The following is a 17,721-nucleotide window of genomic DNA, read 5'->3' as shown; positions in this document are numbered from 1 at the left end:
ATAATTTAACATTGTTTACAGTGATAACTGCTCTTTGTCCAAACGAAGCTTATCCATTCACACTCCAAACACGCTCTTGAATAAAGCTGTGAAGGGTTTAATAAAATACGCATTTCACAACCGGAAATTCAACAGACGAACTTGTTACTTCACAGATTTTACATGTTTTAATTATTAGCGACTGTAACAAGTACAAGATTTCGAGAGTGTACAGCAAAAAATCCTAAGGACTCCTAACAAATATCATTGCAGAGAAAGTGTCTAGACATATATAATATGGTCACGTTAAAAAATCGGCGAGGTATATCATATTCCGCTAACTGGTTACTTGTGTAAGCAATCGCAAACTATCATCGACATCAAAGATGAGCTACACAATGTCCATATCAGGATTAACTTGGGTTGAAAAAAAAGGAAATAAGCCAGGCTTAAATGGTCACTTGAGATGCGTTGTGGACCCTTCCGTTAGTACCTCCATGGAGCTAAAAATTAGCTCCATGGTACCTCCATGCTCCGAATATTACTGAATGCTTGAGATTAGCGTAATCCATTGTAAAAAGGGGCTAAGAGCTAACGTGACCAATGTTTGTGAACGAATATTGACAAACGATCACAGGGTAAAGCTGAAACAATAGCGTCGTGGCTTTTTCCCGTTAGTACCGCCGTGGTACAATGTAACAAAAGAATTGCGTGAATCCACTTTTACCATTGGTTGATTATGTCCGCAAAGGTCAATGTCATGACAACCAGACAACGATTCATTTTCTGTCTGGTTCCCAGCGGTACTGAGCAACATGCCCATTCACAGGTCGCCGTACACACAAAATCCGCCGAGCTTTACAGGGACCCGGGACTTAGACTAGCAGTATACACATTTTTTATTTAGTTCATATATGCCATCATAATTTCATTTACGAAGATCTATTTTCATTGAGTGTGGCGCCGACCAGAAATAAAACGACACGTCAGCGATTTAAAAAAAAATCAACGCTTTATTCCACCATTTACATACAAGTTACAAGTTTACATACGCCGAAGTTGAAAACACAAACTTCCACACAATACCATTTCATACAGTGTATCTATTCACAATTTGTAAAAATTGTGAAGTTCGACCTGCAGTTTCACTGACCATGGAGCTAGTTTCCCGGCCGATCGCGTTGTTTCAAAGGTCTATTAGTTACGATTCACGTGGACAATGACATTCATGTACATACTCAATTTTCCCACTGTAGCACATTTCCAATAAATGAAAGATACAACAACTTTACGTAAATATTAATTTATTTTCAGACAATTACGAGATGTCTCGACGTCGTTGACAACGCGATATCAATGCCACTCGCACTATGTACATTTTAGTACTAGATCTAGTGCCGTTTTAGCACTAGATCTAGTGCCATTTTAGTACTAGATCTAGTGCCATTTTAGCACTAGATCTAGTACTTTTTCGGATTAGTGCTACTAGCACTAACCACTCGCACTATGTCCATTTCGACACATTTACATACCTCGAAATCGGTCATGTGGTTTGGGACTAGAAAATTATGAAGCATGATGCTCACTATTATGCTACCTTATTAGGAAATGCAAATACCAAATATGGAATGATGCCCGCAATATTTCCAAGACAGTGGACATGTTTGAAAACAAAGTTAGCAAGATAGTTGCACTCCGTTCTGGACTTCGCACACCAAGTGGTTAAGTCAGAAAGATGTGTAATGTGTACTCAGACAATATATGGTTGCATTATGTATAGTCATAATATATATTGAATAGGTAGCTTTTACCCACAATGCATTGACATATACTCAGTAACATGAACCTGACCTCTCACCTCTCTTGTAATTCCTAGGTTCTTGGCTTGCCAGTATTTAACCAGATCGCATCCATGGGTCACTATTTTTCTCAGTATCTGGGTAGATTACTGTCAATGGCAAAAACAACATTTATTGAAGTCCCATCACCATCTCAGCTTGTTCTTGCTGATATTTTGCTTGGCAATCATACAGAAGTGCAGAAAAATGGACCATCTGTCTACAAGGTGGGTGTAATACATAAGGAATGGTGCTTAATATATTTCGAGAATTGTGTGAAATTAAATTAAATACAGTTAAACCAGTGTTAGTGTTTACCTTTATATTAAGACTACCTGTCTAATGTGACAACCTTTGAATAGTCTGAATGCAATTTACATGTCTAAAGTGACAAGTGATTGTACTTTCGATTGTAAGTTTGGTCAAATAAAAATGTGTTCAAAGGTCAAAATAATGGAATATGATTACATATGTAGTGTTTTACACTAGTCTCTAAACTTTTTTTATTTAATCCATCTTCAAATATCTGTTCACAAATTACTTCCTAAAGTAAGAAATTATTGTCTTATTTTGATTCACAAATTAATAAATCAATCTCTATATAAAGGACAAGTGCCTTGGGTGGTCAGTTAACACAGGTTTGTCTTGCTTTTGGTGGTCAGCTTGCCTTGGATGGTCACTTAACACAGGTTTGTCTTGCCTTGGGTGGTCACTTAACACAGGTTTGTCTTGCCTTGGGTGGTCACTTAACACAGGTTTGTCTTGCCTTGGGTGGTCACTTAACACAGGTTTGTCTTGCCTTGGGTGGTCACTTAACACAGGTTTGTCTTGCCTTGGGTTGTCACTTAACACAGGTTTGTCTTGCCTTGGGTTGTCACTTAACACAGGTTTGTCTTGCCGTGGGTTGTTACTTAACACAGGTTTGTCTTGCCGTGGGTTGTCACTTAACACAGGTTTGTCTTGCCTTCGGTGGTCACTTAACACAGGTTTGTCTTGCCTTGGGTTGTCACTTAACACAGGTTTGTCTTGCCTTGGGTTATCACTTAACACAGGTTTGTCTTGCCTTGGGTTGTCACTTAACACAGGTTTGTCTTGCCTTGGGTTGTCACTTAACACAGGTTTGTCTTGCCTTGGGTTGTCACTTAACACAGGTTTGTCTTGCCTTGGGTTGTCACTTAACACAGGTTTGTCTTGCCTTGGATGGTCGCTTAACACAGGTTTGTTTTGCCTTGGGTTGTCACTTAACACAGGTTTGTCTTGCCTTGGATGGTCACTTAACACAGGTTTGTCTTGCCTTGGGTTGTCACTTAACACAGGTTTGTTTTGCCTCGGGTTGTCACTTAACAGAGGTTTGTCTTGCCTTGGGTTATCACTTAACACAGGTTTGTCTTGCCTTGGGTTGTCACTTAACACAGGTTTGTCTTGCCTTGGGTTGTCACTTAACACAGGTTTGTCTTGCCTTGGGTTGTCACTTAACACAGGTTTGTCTTGCCTTGGGTTGTCACTTAACACAGGTTTGTCTTGCCTTGGGTTGTCACTTAACACAGGTTTGTCTTGCCTTGGGTTGTCACTTAACACAGGTTTGTCTTGCCTTGGGTTGTCACTTAACACAGGTTTGTCTTGCCTTGGGTTGTCACTTAACACAGGTTTGTCTTGCCTTGGGTGGTCACTTAACACAGGTTTGTCTTGCCTTGGGTTGTCACTTAACACAGGTTTGTCTTGCCTTGGGTTGTCACTTAACACAGGTTTGTTTTGCCTTGGGTTGTCACTTAACACAGGTTTGTCTTGCCTTGGGTTGTCACTTAACACAGGTTTGTCTTGCCTTGGGTGGTCACTTAACACAGGTTTGTCTTGCCGTGGGTTGTCACTTAACAGAGGTTTGTCTTGCCTTGGGTTGTCACTTAACACAGGTTTGTCTTGCCTTGGGTGGTCACTTAACACAGGTTTGTCTTGCCTTGGGTGGTCACTTAACACAGGTTTGTCTTGCCGTGGGTTGTCACTTAACACAGGTTTGTCTTGCCTTGGGTGGTCACTTAACACAGGTTTGTCTTGCCTTGGGTTGTCACTTAACACAGGTTTGTCTTGCCTTGGGTGGTCACTTAACACAGGTTTGTCTTGACGTGGGTTGTCACTTAACAGTGGTTTGTCTTGCCTTGGGTGGTCACTTAACACAGGTTTGTCTTGCCTTGGGTTGTCACTTAACACAGGTTTGTCTTGCCTTGGGTGGTTACTTAACACAGGTTTGTCTTGCTGTGGGTGGTCACTTAACACAGGTTTGTCTTGCCGTGGGTGGTCACTTAACACAGGTTTGTCTTGCCGTGGGTGGTCACTTAACACAGGTTTGTCTTGCCGTGGGTGGTCACTTAACAGTGGTTTGTCTTGCCTTGGGTGGTCACTTAACACAGGTTTGTCTTGCCTTGGGTTGTCACTTAACACAGGTTTGTCTTGCCTTGGGTGGTTACTTAACACAGGTTTGTCTTGCCGTGGGTTGTCACTTAACAGTGGTTTGTCTTGCCTTGGGTGGTCACTTAACAGAGGTTTGTCTTGCCGTGGGTTGTCACTTAACAGAGGTTTGTCTTGCCTTGGGTTGTCACTTAACAGAGGTTTGTCTTGCCTTGGGTGGTCACTTAATACAGGTTTGTCTTGCCGTGGGTTGTCACTTAACACAGGTTTGTCTTGCCTTGGGTGGTCACTTAACACAGGTTTGTCTTGCCTTGGGTTGTCACTTAACAGAGGTTTGTCTTGCCGTGGGTTGTCACTTAACAGAGGTTTGTCTTGCTGTGGGTTGTCACTTAACACAGGTTTGTCTTGCCTTCGGTGGTCACTTTACACAGGTTTGTCTTGCCTTGGGTGGTCACTTAACACAGGGTTGTAACTTAACAGAGGTTTGTCTTGCCTTCGGTGGTCACTTAACGCAGGTTTGCCTTGCCTTGGGTGGTCACTTAACAGAGGTTTGTCTTGCCTTCGGTGGTCATTTAACACAGGTTTGTCTTGCCTTGGGTTGTCACTTAACACAGGTTTGTCTTGCCTTGGGTTGTCACTTAACACAGGTTTGTCTTGCCTTGGGTGGTCACTTAACACAGGTTTGTCTTGCCTTGGGTGGTCACTTAACACAGGTTTGTCTTGCCTTGGGTTGTCACTTAACACAGGTTTGTTTTGCCTTGGGTTGTCACTTAACACAGGTTTGTCTTGCCTTGGGTTGTCACTTAACACAGGTTTGTCTTGCCTTGGGTGGTCACTTAACACAGGTTTGTCTTGCCGTGGGTTGTCACTTAACAGAGGTTTGTTTTGCCTTGGGTTGTCACTTAACACAGGTTTGTCTTGCCTTGGGTGGTCACTTAACACAGGTTTGTCTTGCCTTGGGTGGTCACTTAACACAGGTTTGTCTTGCCGTGGGTTGTCACTTAACACAGGTTTGTCTTGCCTTGGGTGGTCACTTAACACAGGTTTGTCTTGCCTTGGGTTGTCACTTAACACAGGTTTGTCTTGCCTTGGGTGGTCACTTAACACAGGTTTGTCTTGACGTGGGTTGTCACTTAACAGTGGTTTGTCTTGCCTTGGGTGGTCACTTAACACAGGTTTGTCTTGCCTTGGGTTGTCACTTAACACAGGTTTGTCTTGCCTTGGGTGGTTACTTAACACAGGTTTGTCTTGCTGTGGGTGGTCACTTAACACAGGTTTGTCTTGCCGTGGGTGGTCACTTAACACAGGTTTGTCTTGCCGTGGGTGGTCACTTAACACAGGTTTGTCTTGCCGTGGGTGGTCACTTAACAGTGGTTTGTCTTGCCTTGGGTGGTCACTTAACACAGGTTTGTCTTGCCTTGGGTTGTCACTTAACACAGGTTTGTCTTGCCTTGGGTGGTTACTTAACACAGGTTTGTCTTGCCGTGGGTTGTCACTTAACAGTGGTTTGTCTTGCCTTGGGTGGTCACTTAACAGAGGTTTGTCTTGCCGTGGGTTGTCACTTAACAGAGGTTTGTCTTGCCTTGGGTTGTCACTTAACACAGGTTTGTCTTGCCTTGGGTGGTCACTTAATACAGGTTTGTCTTGCCGTGGGTTGTCACTTAACACAGGTTTGTCTTGCCTTGGGTGGTCACTTAACACAGGTTTGTCTTGCCTTGGGTTGTCACTTAACACAGGTTTGTCTTGCCGTGGGTTGTCACTTAACAGAGGTTTGTCTTGCTGTGGGTTGTCACTTAACACAGGTTTGTCTTGCCTTCGGTGGTCACTTTACACAGGTTTGTCTTGCCTTGGGTGGTCACTTAACACAGGGTTGTCACTTAACAGAGGTTTGTCTTGCCTTCGGTGGTCACTTAACGCAGGTTTGCCTTGCCTTGGGTGGTCACTTAACAGAGGTTTGTCTTGCCTTCGGTGGTCATTTAACACAGGTTTGTCTTGCCGTGGGTTGTCACTTAACGCAGGTTTGTCTTGCCTTGGGTGGTCACTTAACACAGGTTTGTCTTGCCTTCAGTGGTCATTTAACGCAGGTTTGTCTTGCCTTCGGTGGTCACTTAACGCAGGTTTGTCTTGCTTTGGGTGGTCACTTAACACAGGTTTGTCTGTATTTACCAATTTATAAAATAAGCATCTGCAACTTAGATATCTCATTCTGCATCCTATTTGTACATCAATCAAAAAAGCGCAAATAAATTCCAAGCGGAAAAAAAGTATTCTACAGTATATATTTATACATGTAATAACATTCATTGGTAAACCCAAATGTTTTGTTATTTGAAATGGATCTTCTTCTAATCCAAACAAGATGATTGCTTTGACTAGTCAGATACATGAACCTCCCTGTTTTCTGCTAAGATCATGCGTATCAATCAGACCTAAATTATAACAGCCAAGGTCAACCTCATACAATATCAGTATCTGCTGTTTGAGTCTATAAGTATTTAGGTTGATAAATACTTTGTAACTACCTTTGTTGACTTCAAATTATTCTCATTTTTTTCCCCCCAGGGGTTGATCTTTGAAGCTCTTAACCAAGCTGGCGTTAAAGGTACTGTGCATATGATTGATGATAAACAGTCTGGGGGAACATTGAAGTTACTGAAAATAGAAGTCACATCTCTTAAACGAAAGGTTTGTGACAATGCAGTTTGATTTTAACTTAACATTTTAAATGATTATTCTAATTTAATAGTTTCATGGAAGGTATTATTTCTACTCTGTTCACCTTTGTCTGATATGTCACCAGATCTTAATTCTATATGGCTTTTTCTGTGGCCATGTGTAAACCGATGTAAACCAAACCATGTGTAAACTGGAAACCGGTTTAAACTGAACCCTGTGTAAACTGGAAACCTGTCTAAACCAAACCATATGTAAACTGGAAACCTGTCTAAACTGAACCATGTGTAAACTGGAAACCTGTCTAAACCAAACATTGTGTAAACTGGAAACAGGTTTAAACCGAACTTTGTGTAAACTAGAAACAAGTCTAAACTGAACCCTGTGTAAACTAGAAACCAGTCTAAACTGAACCATGTGTAAACTGGAAACCTGTCTAAACCAAACCATGTGTAAACTTGAAACCAGTCTAAACTGAACCCTGTGTAAACTAGATACCAGTCTAAACTGAACCCTGTGTAAACTAGATACCAGTCTAAACTGAACCATGTGTAAACTGGAAGCCTGTCTAAACCAAACATTGTGTAAACTGGAAATAGGTCTAAACCGAACTTTCTGTAAACTAGAAACCAGTCTAAACTGAACCCTGTGTAAACTAGAAACCTGTCTAAACCAAACCATGTGTAAAATGGAAACCTGTCTAAACCAAACCATGTGTAAACTGGAAACCAGTCTAAACCGAACTTTGTGTAAACTAGAAACCAGTCTAAAATGAACCCTGTGTAAACTAGAAACCTGTCTAAACCAAACCATGTGTAAGCTGGAAACAAATCTAAACTGAACCCTGTGTAAACTAGAAACCAGTCTAAACTGAACCCTGTGTAAACTAGAAACCAGTCTAAACTGAACCATGTGTAAATTGGAAACTTGTCTTAACCAAACCATGTGTAAACTGGAAACAAGTCTAAACTGAACCCTGTGTAAACTAGAAACCAGTCTAAACTGAACCATGTGTAAACTGGAAACCTGTCTAAACCAAACCATGTGTAAACTTGAAACCAGTTTAAACTGAACCCTGTGTAAACTAGATACCAGTCTAAACTGAACAATGTGTAAACTGGAAACCTGTCTAAACCAAACATTGTGTAAACTGGAAACAAGTCTAAACTGAACCCTGCGTAAACTAGAAACCAGTCTAAACTGAACCATGTGTAAACTGGAAACCTGTCTAAACCAAACCATGTGTAAACTTGAAACCTGTCTAAACTGAACCATGTGTAAACTGGAAACCAGTCTAAACTGAACCCTGTGTAAACTAGAAACCAGTCTAAACTGAACCATGTGTAAACTGGAAACCTGTCTAAACCAAACCATGTGTAAACTGGAAACAAGTCTAAACTGAACCCTGTGTAAACTAGAAACCAGTCTAAACTGAACCATGTGTAAACTGGAAACCTGTCTAAACCAAACCATGTGTAAACTTGAAACCAGTCTAAACTGAAACCTGTATAAACTAGAAACCAGTCTAAACTGAACCATGTGTAAACTGGAAACCTGTCTAAACCAAACCATGTGTAAACTTGAAACCTGTCTAAACTGAACCATGTGTAAACTGGAAACCAGTCTAAACTGAACCCTGTGTAAACTAGAAACCAGTCTAAACTGAACCATGTGTAAACTGGAAACCTGTCTAAACCAAACATTGTGTAAACTGGAAACAAGTCTAAACTGAACCCTGTGTAAACTAGAAACCAGTCTAAACTGAACCATGTGTAAACTGGAAACCTGTCTAAACCAAACCATGTGTAAACTTGAAACCAGTCTAAACTGAACCCTGTGTAAACTAGATACCAGTCTAAACTGAACCATGTGTAAACTGGAAACCTGTCTAAACCAAACATTGTGTAAACTGGAAACAGGTCTAAACCGAACTTTGTGTAAACTAGAAACAAATCTAAACTGAACCATGTGTAAACTAGAAACCAGTCTAAACTGAACCATGTGTAAACTGGAAACCTGTCTAAACCAAACCATGTGTAAACTTGAAACCAGTCTAAACTGAACCCTGTGTAAACTAGATACCAGTCTAAACTGAACCATGTGTAAACTGGAAACCTGTCTAAACCAAACATTGTGTAAACTGGAAACAGGTCTAAACCGAACTTTGTGTAAACTAGAAACCAGTCTAAACTGAACCCTGTGTAAACTAGAAACCTGTCTAAACCAAACCATGTGTAAACTAGAAACCAGTCTAAACTGAACCATGTGTAAACTGGAAACAAGTCTAAACTGAACCCTGTGTAAACTAGAAACCTGTCTAAACCAAACATTGTGTAAACTGGAAACAGGTCTAAACCGAACTTTGTGTAAACTAGAAACCAGTCTAAACTGAACCCTGTGTAAACTAGAAACCTGTCTAAACCAAACCATGTGTAAACTAGAAACCAGTCTAAACTGAACCATGTGTAAACTGGAAACCTGTCTAAACCAAACCATGTGTAAACTAGAAACCAGTCTAAACTGAACCATGTGTAAACTGGAAACCTGTCTAAACCAAACCATGTGTAAACTGGAAACAAGTCTAAACTGAACCCTGTGTAAACTAGAAACCAGTCTAAACTGAACCATGTGTAAACTGGAAACCTGTCTAAACCAAACCATGTGTAAACTTGAAACCAGTTTAAACTGAACCCTGTGTAAACTAGATACCAGTCTAAACTGAACCATGTGTAAACTGGAAACCTGTCTAAACCAAACATTGTGTAAACTGGAAACAAGTCTAAACTGAACCCTGTGTAAACTAGAAACCAGTCTAAACTGAACCATGTGTAAACTGGAAACCTGTCTAAACCAAACCATGTGTAAACTTGAAACCAGTCTAAACTGAACCCTGTGTAAACTAGATACCAGTCTAAACTGAACCATGTGTAAACTGGGAAACCTGTCTAAACCAAACATTGTGTAAACTTGAAACCAGTCTAAACTGAACCATGTGTAAACTAGATACCAGTCTAAACTGAACCATGTGTAAACTAGGAAACCTGTCTAAACCGAACTTTGTGTAAGCTAGAAACCAGTCTAAACTAAACCATGTGTAAACTGGAAACAAATCTAAACTGAACCCTGTGTAAACTAGAAACCAGTCTAAACTGAACCATGTGTAAACTGGAAACCTGTCTAAACCGAACCATGTGTAAACTTGAAACCAGTCTAAACTGAACCCTGTGTAAACTAGAAACCAGTCTAAACTGAACCTTGTGTAAACTAGAAACCAGTCTTAACTGAACCATGTGTAAATTGGAAACCTGTCTTAACCAAACCATGTGTAAACTGGAAACCTGTCTAAACCAAACCTTGTGTAAACTGGAAATAGGTCTAAACCGAACTTTGTGTAAACTAGAAACCAGTCTAAACTGAACCATGTGTAAACTGGAAACCTGTCTAAACCAAACCTTGTGTAAACTGGAAACAGGTCTAAACCGAACTTTGTATAAACTGGAAACCAGTCTAAACCGAACTTTGTGTAAACTAGAAACCAGTCTAAACTAAACCATGTGTAAACTAGAAACCAGTCTAAACTGAACCATGTGTAAACTGGAAACCTGTCTAAACCGAACCCTGTGTAAACTAGAAACCAGTCTAAACTGAACCATGTGTAAACTGGAAACCTGTCTAAACCGAACCCTGTGTAAACTAGAAACCAGTCTAAACTGAACCATGTGTAAACTGGAAACAAATCTAAACTGAACCCTGTGTAAACTAGAAACCAGTCTAAACTGAACCATGTGTAAACTGGAAACCTGTCTAAACCAAACTTTGTGCAAACTGGAAACAGGTCTAAACCAAACTTTGTGCAAACTGGTGTGAAAAGACCTCTATATACTAAACATCTCTGTTAAAATTCTGATATAATGTATGTCGTCTTGAGAATCTCTTCATGTGTTGTAAAGTCCACACACATTGCTTCATTTGAATATTGTCTTGAGTTACTCATTCTTATTGTTCTTCTTGTTGACCAATCACAATCCTTTAGGTATACTTGGATTGCTCTGATAACCTTGGTGAGCTGTCTCTGACACCAGATGGCGCTGTAGCATTGACACCATTGGATAGTGGTCTGAGTGTCTCACAAGGTTACTTGTCCAGGGCTGGTAAAATGGTTGGTTTGAATTTGCTGCTGTACATGGGACTGCCGAATACTGAAAAGTAAGAAAATAACTCCAAGACATTTACTTCAATTTTTTTTAAATTAATTCTCAGTACCTTGAATATGAACGTGTGCGTCTTTTAAAGCATTTTCAGTCTTTTCATTTTCATTTTTACATCATTCATCATTGCATATTCACACATTGTTGGTGAGTATAATTCTTTAACAAAATAATAACTCATAATTGATATATCATAAATAACTGTCAAAATTACATGACTCACTGTAGCTGAGTGCTGTGTTCCCACACATGATAACATATTTGCAGTGTGCCACATACATGTACCAATCTGTTTTCATGGGAGTCAATTTTGTCTGTTTACTAACCTCACTTATATCTGACTTACAGTTAACCTTTTGAACATCTAAGTAAACTTTTGTAACCAACATCTCTCACAAAATAAAGTCGTACAATTTTTACTCTTTCCCTCAAAATTTTGATCAAGGCTTGTAAGTAATGAGAAATCTAGCCAATTTGGTTCAAAATTAACAAACAAAATTATCGAAAATTAAATAAAAAAAATTGCATTGAAATTTTGACAGAAAAAATATGGCCTTCAAAAGGTTAATGTACTAAAGGCACATGTAAAACCCAGTCAGTTTAATTGCTGATCATGTTCTGTTTTTTTTACCAGAATCTTGTTATTTAAGCAGTACTTAATGTTGCCTCAATATAAAGATATGTGTCCTTTGCACATAGTATGGAATCACGATACGTTGACTCACAGCACGGTTGTATCGTCATTATCCAGACCAGTATTAGACCAAGAAACTCTGCAGATGGAGACGAGGGTAACGTACTATTTTACAGAGTTGATTTAAACAGTATTTGCAATGTGCATGTTTCAATTGCTTGTTAACAATGTATTGCATCTTGATGTTTAGCATCTTCAAGTTGCATTCTGGGATTGATGTGTGTTATACTATGTAACATACTTGAACATTTAGAATATACATGTACCGTTTCTGTTCTATTAGAAGCACATTGAAGTGCATATTGCACATTGAACCATAACTTGCATTTTTTTGTATGCTTGAATGCTAAAATTTTTTACATTTGAAAGTTTGACTTATTTTGCCATTTGGCTACCGACCACTATGCTACATGTATTGGCCACTTTGCTATTGACCACCGCGCTATACCTGCCACTGCTACCGATAACTATGCTATTGACCTCAGTGCTATTGACCACAGTGCTATTGACTACTGTGCTATTGACCACTGTGCTATTATTGACCACTGTGCTATTATTCACCACTACGCTACATGCCACTGCTACCGACCACTACGCTACATGTATTGACCACTATGCTACATGTATTGACCACTTTGCTATTGACTACTGTGCTGTTGACCACTGTGCTATTGTCCACTGTGCTATTGTCCACTGTGCTATTGTCCACTATGCTATTATTGACCACTGGGCTATTATGGACCACTGTGCTACCTCCCACTGCTACCGACCACTGCGCTACATGTATTGACCACTACGCTACATGTATTGACCACTACGCTACATGTATTGACCACTATGCTACATGTATTGACCACTGTGCTATTGTCCACTGTGCTATTGACCACTGTGCTATTTATTGACCACTGTGCTATTGACCACTGTGCTATTGACCACTGTGCTATTGTCCACTGTGCTATTGACCACTGTGCTATTGTCCACTGTGCTATTGACCACTGTGCTATTGTCCACTTTGCTATTGTCCACTGTGCTATTGACCACTGGGCTATTATTGACCACTGTGCTACCTGCCACTGCTACCGACCACTATGCTACATGTATTGACCACTACGCTACATGTATTGACCACTACGCTACATGTATTGTCCACTGTGCCATTGTCCACTGTGCTATTGTCCACTGTGCTATTGTCCACTGTGCTATTGTCCACTGTGCTTTGTCCACTATGCTATTGTCCACTGTGCTATTGTCCACTGTGCTATTGTCCACTGTGCTATTGTCCACTGTGCTATTGTCCACTATGCTATTATTGACCACTGGGCTATTATTGACCACTGTGCTATCTGCCACTGCTACCGACCACTATGCTACATGTATTGACCACTACGCTACATGTATTGACCACTACGCTACATGTATTGTCCACTGTGCCATTGTCCACTGTGCTATTGTCCACTGTGCTATTGTCCACTATGCTATTATTGACCACTGGGCTATTATTGACCACTGTGCTATTGACCACTGTGCTATTGTCCACTGTGCTATTGACCACTGTGCTATTGTCCACTGTGCTATTGTCCACTGTGCTATTGTCCACTGTGCTATTGTCCACTATGCTATTATTGACCACTGGGCTATTATTGACCACTGTGCTACCTGCCACTGCTACCGACCACTACGCTACATGTATTGACCACTACGCTACATGTATTGTCCACTGTGCCATTGTCCACTGTGCTATTGTCCACTGTGCTATTGTCCACTGTGCTATTGTCCACTATGCTATTATTGACCACTGGGCTATTATTGACCACTGTGCTATTGACCACTGTGCTATTGTCCACTGTGCTATTGACCACTGTGCTATTGACCACTGTGCTATTGTCCACTGTGCTATTGTCCACTATGCTATTGTCCACTGTGCTATTGTCCACTGTGCTATTGTCCACTGTGCTATTGTCCACTGTGCTATTGTCCACTATGCTATTATTGACCACTGGGCTATTATTGACCACTGTGCTACCTGCCACTGCTACCGACCACTATGCTACATGTATTGACCACTACGCTACATGTATTGACCACTACGCTACATGTATTGTCCACTGTGCCATTGTCAACTGTGCTATTGTCCACTGTGCTATTGTCCACTGTGCTATTGTCCACTGTGCTATTGACCACTGTGCTATTGACCACTGTGCTATTGACCACTGTGCTATTGTCCACTGTGCTATTGTCCACTGTGCTATTGACCACTGTGCTATTGACCACTGTGCTATTGACCACTGTGCTATTGTCCACTGTGCTATTGTCCACTGTGCTATTGTCCACTATGCTATTATTGACCACTGGGCTATTATTGACCACTGTGCTACCTGCCACTGCTACCGACCACTACGCTACATGTATTGACCACTATGTTACATGTATTGACCACTGTGCTATTGTCCACTGTGCTATTGACCACTGTGCTATTGACCACTGTGCTATTGACCACTGTGCTATTGTCCACTGTGCTATTGACCACTGCTATTGACCACTGTGCTATTGACCACTGTGCTATTGACCACTGTGCTATTGTCCACTGTGCTATTGACCACTGTTCTATTGACCACTGTGCTACCTGCCACTGCTACTGTTAGTAATTTGTATTTTATTATGTACTATAACTGCTACATGTGTGTATTTACTTTTTAGGCTTTATCAGAATTGATTATGCAACAGATCGGTGGAGAACCATTTTCATTCATGCAGTACAATAGTAAAAATGGTAAGAAAATATCAGGGGTTTCACAAATTCACTTAGGCCAGACTTTTTTGACTCCCGTGTGCGAAGCACAAAAAGGGAGTCTTTGCAGTTAGTGTGTCTGTATGTGTGTGTGTGTGTATGGGTGTGTGTGGGTGTACTTGGATTGCTATATGTTGCGAGGACAAAAATACAGATATATAGCAACTTCCGAGGACATACACACCTTCCGAGAACCTTTTTCATAGTCCTCGGAAAACATAATTTATATTAATAGTTAATTCGATTATTAATACGTTTTGCGTAGCTTAGGTTTAGTATCGGGGGAAGATATGGTTCACGTTATATTAATATTAATATAATTGTTCAGTCACGGGATATTCAACTCTTGTTTAATTAAACTTAATTAAAATGCAATTCTCCATTGTATTGCATTGTAATTGAGTTTAATTAAACTCCAATTAAAACGCAACCCTATATAGGAACGCATTTTAATCGAGTTCATATCGCAACTATATTAAAAGTTAATTCATCTATATTAAAAGTTAATCCAATGAAGTCTTCTGAACATATAGCAATACAAGTATGTGTGTGTGTGTGTTCCACTGATATCTCAAGAACCATACATCAGTTTTTGATGAAACTTGGTACATAGATGCTCTGGGCCAATGCGCAGATTTGATTAGGTTTTAGTAAAAATCCATGCATACTAATTACCTAATTTGCATGATAATTAGCTGATTTTTAGCTGTTCCATGACTGTTCCACTGATATCTAAAGAACCACTCATTGGATTTTGATGAAACTTGGCACACAGATGCTCCAAACTAATGCGCAGATTTGATTAGTTTTGGGTGAAAATCTGTCCAATATTAATTACCTAATTTGCATAATGATTAATCAATTTTCGGCTTTTCCACTGATATCTCAGGTACTATCATATATTTCATCATCATATTTCAATAAAACTTGGTACATAGATGTCATAGGACACTGCACAAACCTCATAGTTTTTAGGGTAATATCAGTAAATATTAATTACCTAATTAGCATAATTAATTAATTTTCAGCTTTTGATATTTCAAGTAGTAATTGTCACATTTCAATGAAACTTGGTACATAGATGTCATAAGACACTGAACATACCTGATAGTTTTTAGGGTAATATGAGTGCATATTAATTACCTAATTTGCATAATTAATTAATTTTCAGCTTTTGATATTTCAAGTAGTAATCATCATATTTCAATAAAACTTGGTACATAGATGTCATAGGACACTGCACAAACCTCATAGTTTTTAGGGTAATATCAGTAGATATTAATTACCTAATTAGCATAATTAATTAATTTTCAGCTTTTGATATTTCAAGTAGTAATTGTCACATTTCAATGAAACTTGGTACATAGATGTCATAGGACACTGCACAGACCTGATAGTTTTTAGGGTAATACGAGTACATATTAATTACCTAATTAGCATAATTATTTAATTTTCAGCTTTTGATATTTCAAGTAGTAATCATCACATTTCAATGAAATTTGGTACATATATGTCATATGACACTGCACAGACCTGATAGTTTTTAGGGTAATACGAGTACATATTAATTACCTAATTTGCATAATTAATTAATTTTCAGCTTTTGATATATCAAGTAGTAATCGTCATATTTCAATGAGACTTGCTACATAGATCTTCTAGGATTATGCAGAGACCTGATTAGTTTTAATTGGATATTAATTACCCAATTTGCATAATGTTCCACTGATATATAAAGAACCACAAATTGGATTTTAATGAAACTTTTAAAGAGAACTATGCAGAAACCAAATTAGTTTTTGGTAAATATTTATGCTTATTAATCACTTAATTAATATAATTAATTAACACTGATATCTCAATTACTGATCATCACATTTGAATAAAATTTGGTGCATAAATGCTCTAGGACAATAGACAGGCCTGATTAATTTTGGGTTAAAATTTGTTCATATTAATTCTCTAATTAGCATATTTCTGTTCATATTAGTTACCTGATTTACATAATTAGTTTTCAGCTTTTCCATCAATATCTCATGTACAAGTAATTTTGAATTAATTTTTAATGTGTCTTCAATACTCTCAGCACACAGGAGTTCTTTCTAAGCTTTCTTAGATTTATTCCTTGTTTCGCGAGTTTTTATAAGGCAATTTTTTTGAGGAGGGCGGGAAAAAAAAAAAATTTATTCTTTTTTTCCATTAGATTTGTGTGATTCTCAAAGAATTGTAAGTGAGATCATTGATCGGAGAGAAGAAATGAAATAAAATTTTATTCCATGTATAACCTTGTTTCTCATCTGCGCGGTACTTTGATCATGATACTCCCACGAAAATGCAACTTGGATTTGTTATGCGGCGGGCAGTAAAAAAATAAAGATAAAAATAATATTTTTTTAGCATTTTTTTTGCGCGGGCACGAGAAATTACGCTGAAATAAAATTATATTTTTATTTCATTTTTGGCTCTTGTTCATTCGGCGGGTTCGCGAAGCAAGGGGTAATAAAAGTCTGGCCTTAATAGCAGGCCATCATCCTGTAACAACAGGCCAAAAAATAAATAAAAAGGCTCTCAGCAGTATGAAGCGAAGCAGCGAGACCGGTGTGGGCTGTCAAGAGGGCAGAAAGTAGATGACCAATTTGGGCTTATAGCAGGCCATATGGCTGGCGGTCAGCTCTTAACGAAACCCCTGAAATATTAACATCTCATGTTATGCATAAAATTATATTTTGAATACTGCAAAGTTTGGACTTAAACAGTAATGCACACACACTGAATGATTCGCTCAATATGGATGTAATTTTGTATTTGTGTATACTTTGCAGTATATTCTTATGATCGTCTTATCTTGCATTCCATTTGCAGGTGATTTATTGCTATCATTGGCATCAAAATACAAGAACAGCACATTTATAAATCTGATGGACAATGTGGAGGGTGCCGAGAAGTTGTACAAGAGAGTGAAACAGATGAACTTAACAAATCTACTTGTGGCTGCACTACCTGATACTGTTGATGATACACTAACACACAAATTGGTCGAAAGTCCAGAGTTCTTCAGATACCAATTTATTGGTGAGAGTTGTAAAACTGTAATATCATTTTATTAATATTTGAAATATTAAAAAACATTCAAATCAT

At 39.1% G+C, this 17,721-nt stretch overlaps 1 protein-coding gene across 1 annotated transcript in view; it reads left to right on the top strand.

Annotated features, from left to right (window-relative positions):
* The window catches only part of LOC144360399 (uncharacterized), a 61,174-nt gene that overhangs the window by 33,367 nt on the left and 10,086 nt on the right, over positions 1-17,721 (top strand). The window contains exons 17-22 of the mRNA XM_085493373.1: positions 1,856-2,044; positions 6,783-6,905; positions 10,927-11,099; positions 11,736-11,892; positions 14,493-14,565; positions 17,446-17,655. Coding sequence (XP_085349499.1) covers positions 1,856-2,044; positions 6,783-6,905; positions 10,927-11,099; positions 11,736-11,892; positions 14,493-14,565; positions 17,446-17,655 — 925 coding nt within the window. The remainder of the gene's footprint in view (positions 1-1,855; positions 2,045-6,782; positions 6,906-10,926; positions 11,100-11,735; positions 11,893-14,492; positions 14,566-17,445; positions 17,656-17,721) is intronic.

Source organism: Saccoglossus kowalevskii, chromosome 18 (assembly GCF_978046115.1).
Source record: "Saccoglossus kowalevskii chromosome 18, keSacKowa6.1, whole genome shotgun sequence".
In the NCBI taxonomy this organism is placed as follows: domain Eukaryota; kingdom Metazoa; phylum Hemichordata; class Enteropneusta; family Harrimaniidae; genus Saccoglossus; species Saccoglossus kowalevskii.
This window is presented reverse-complemented; position numbering and strand designations above follow the sequence as displayed.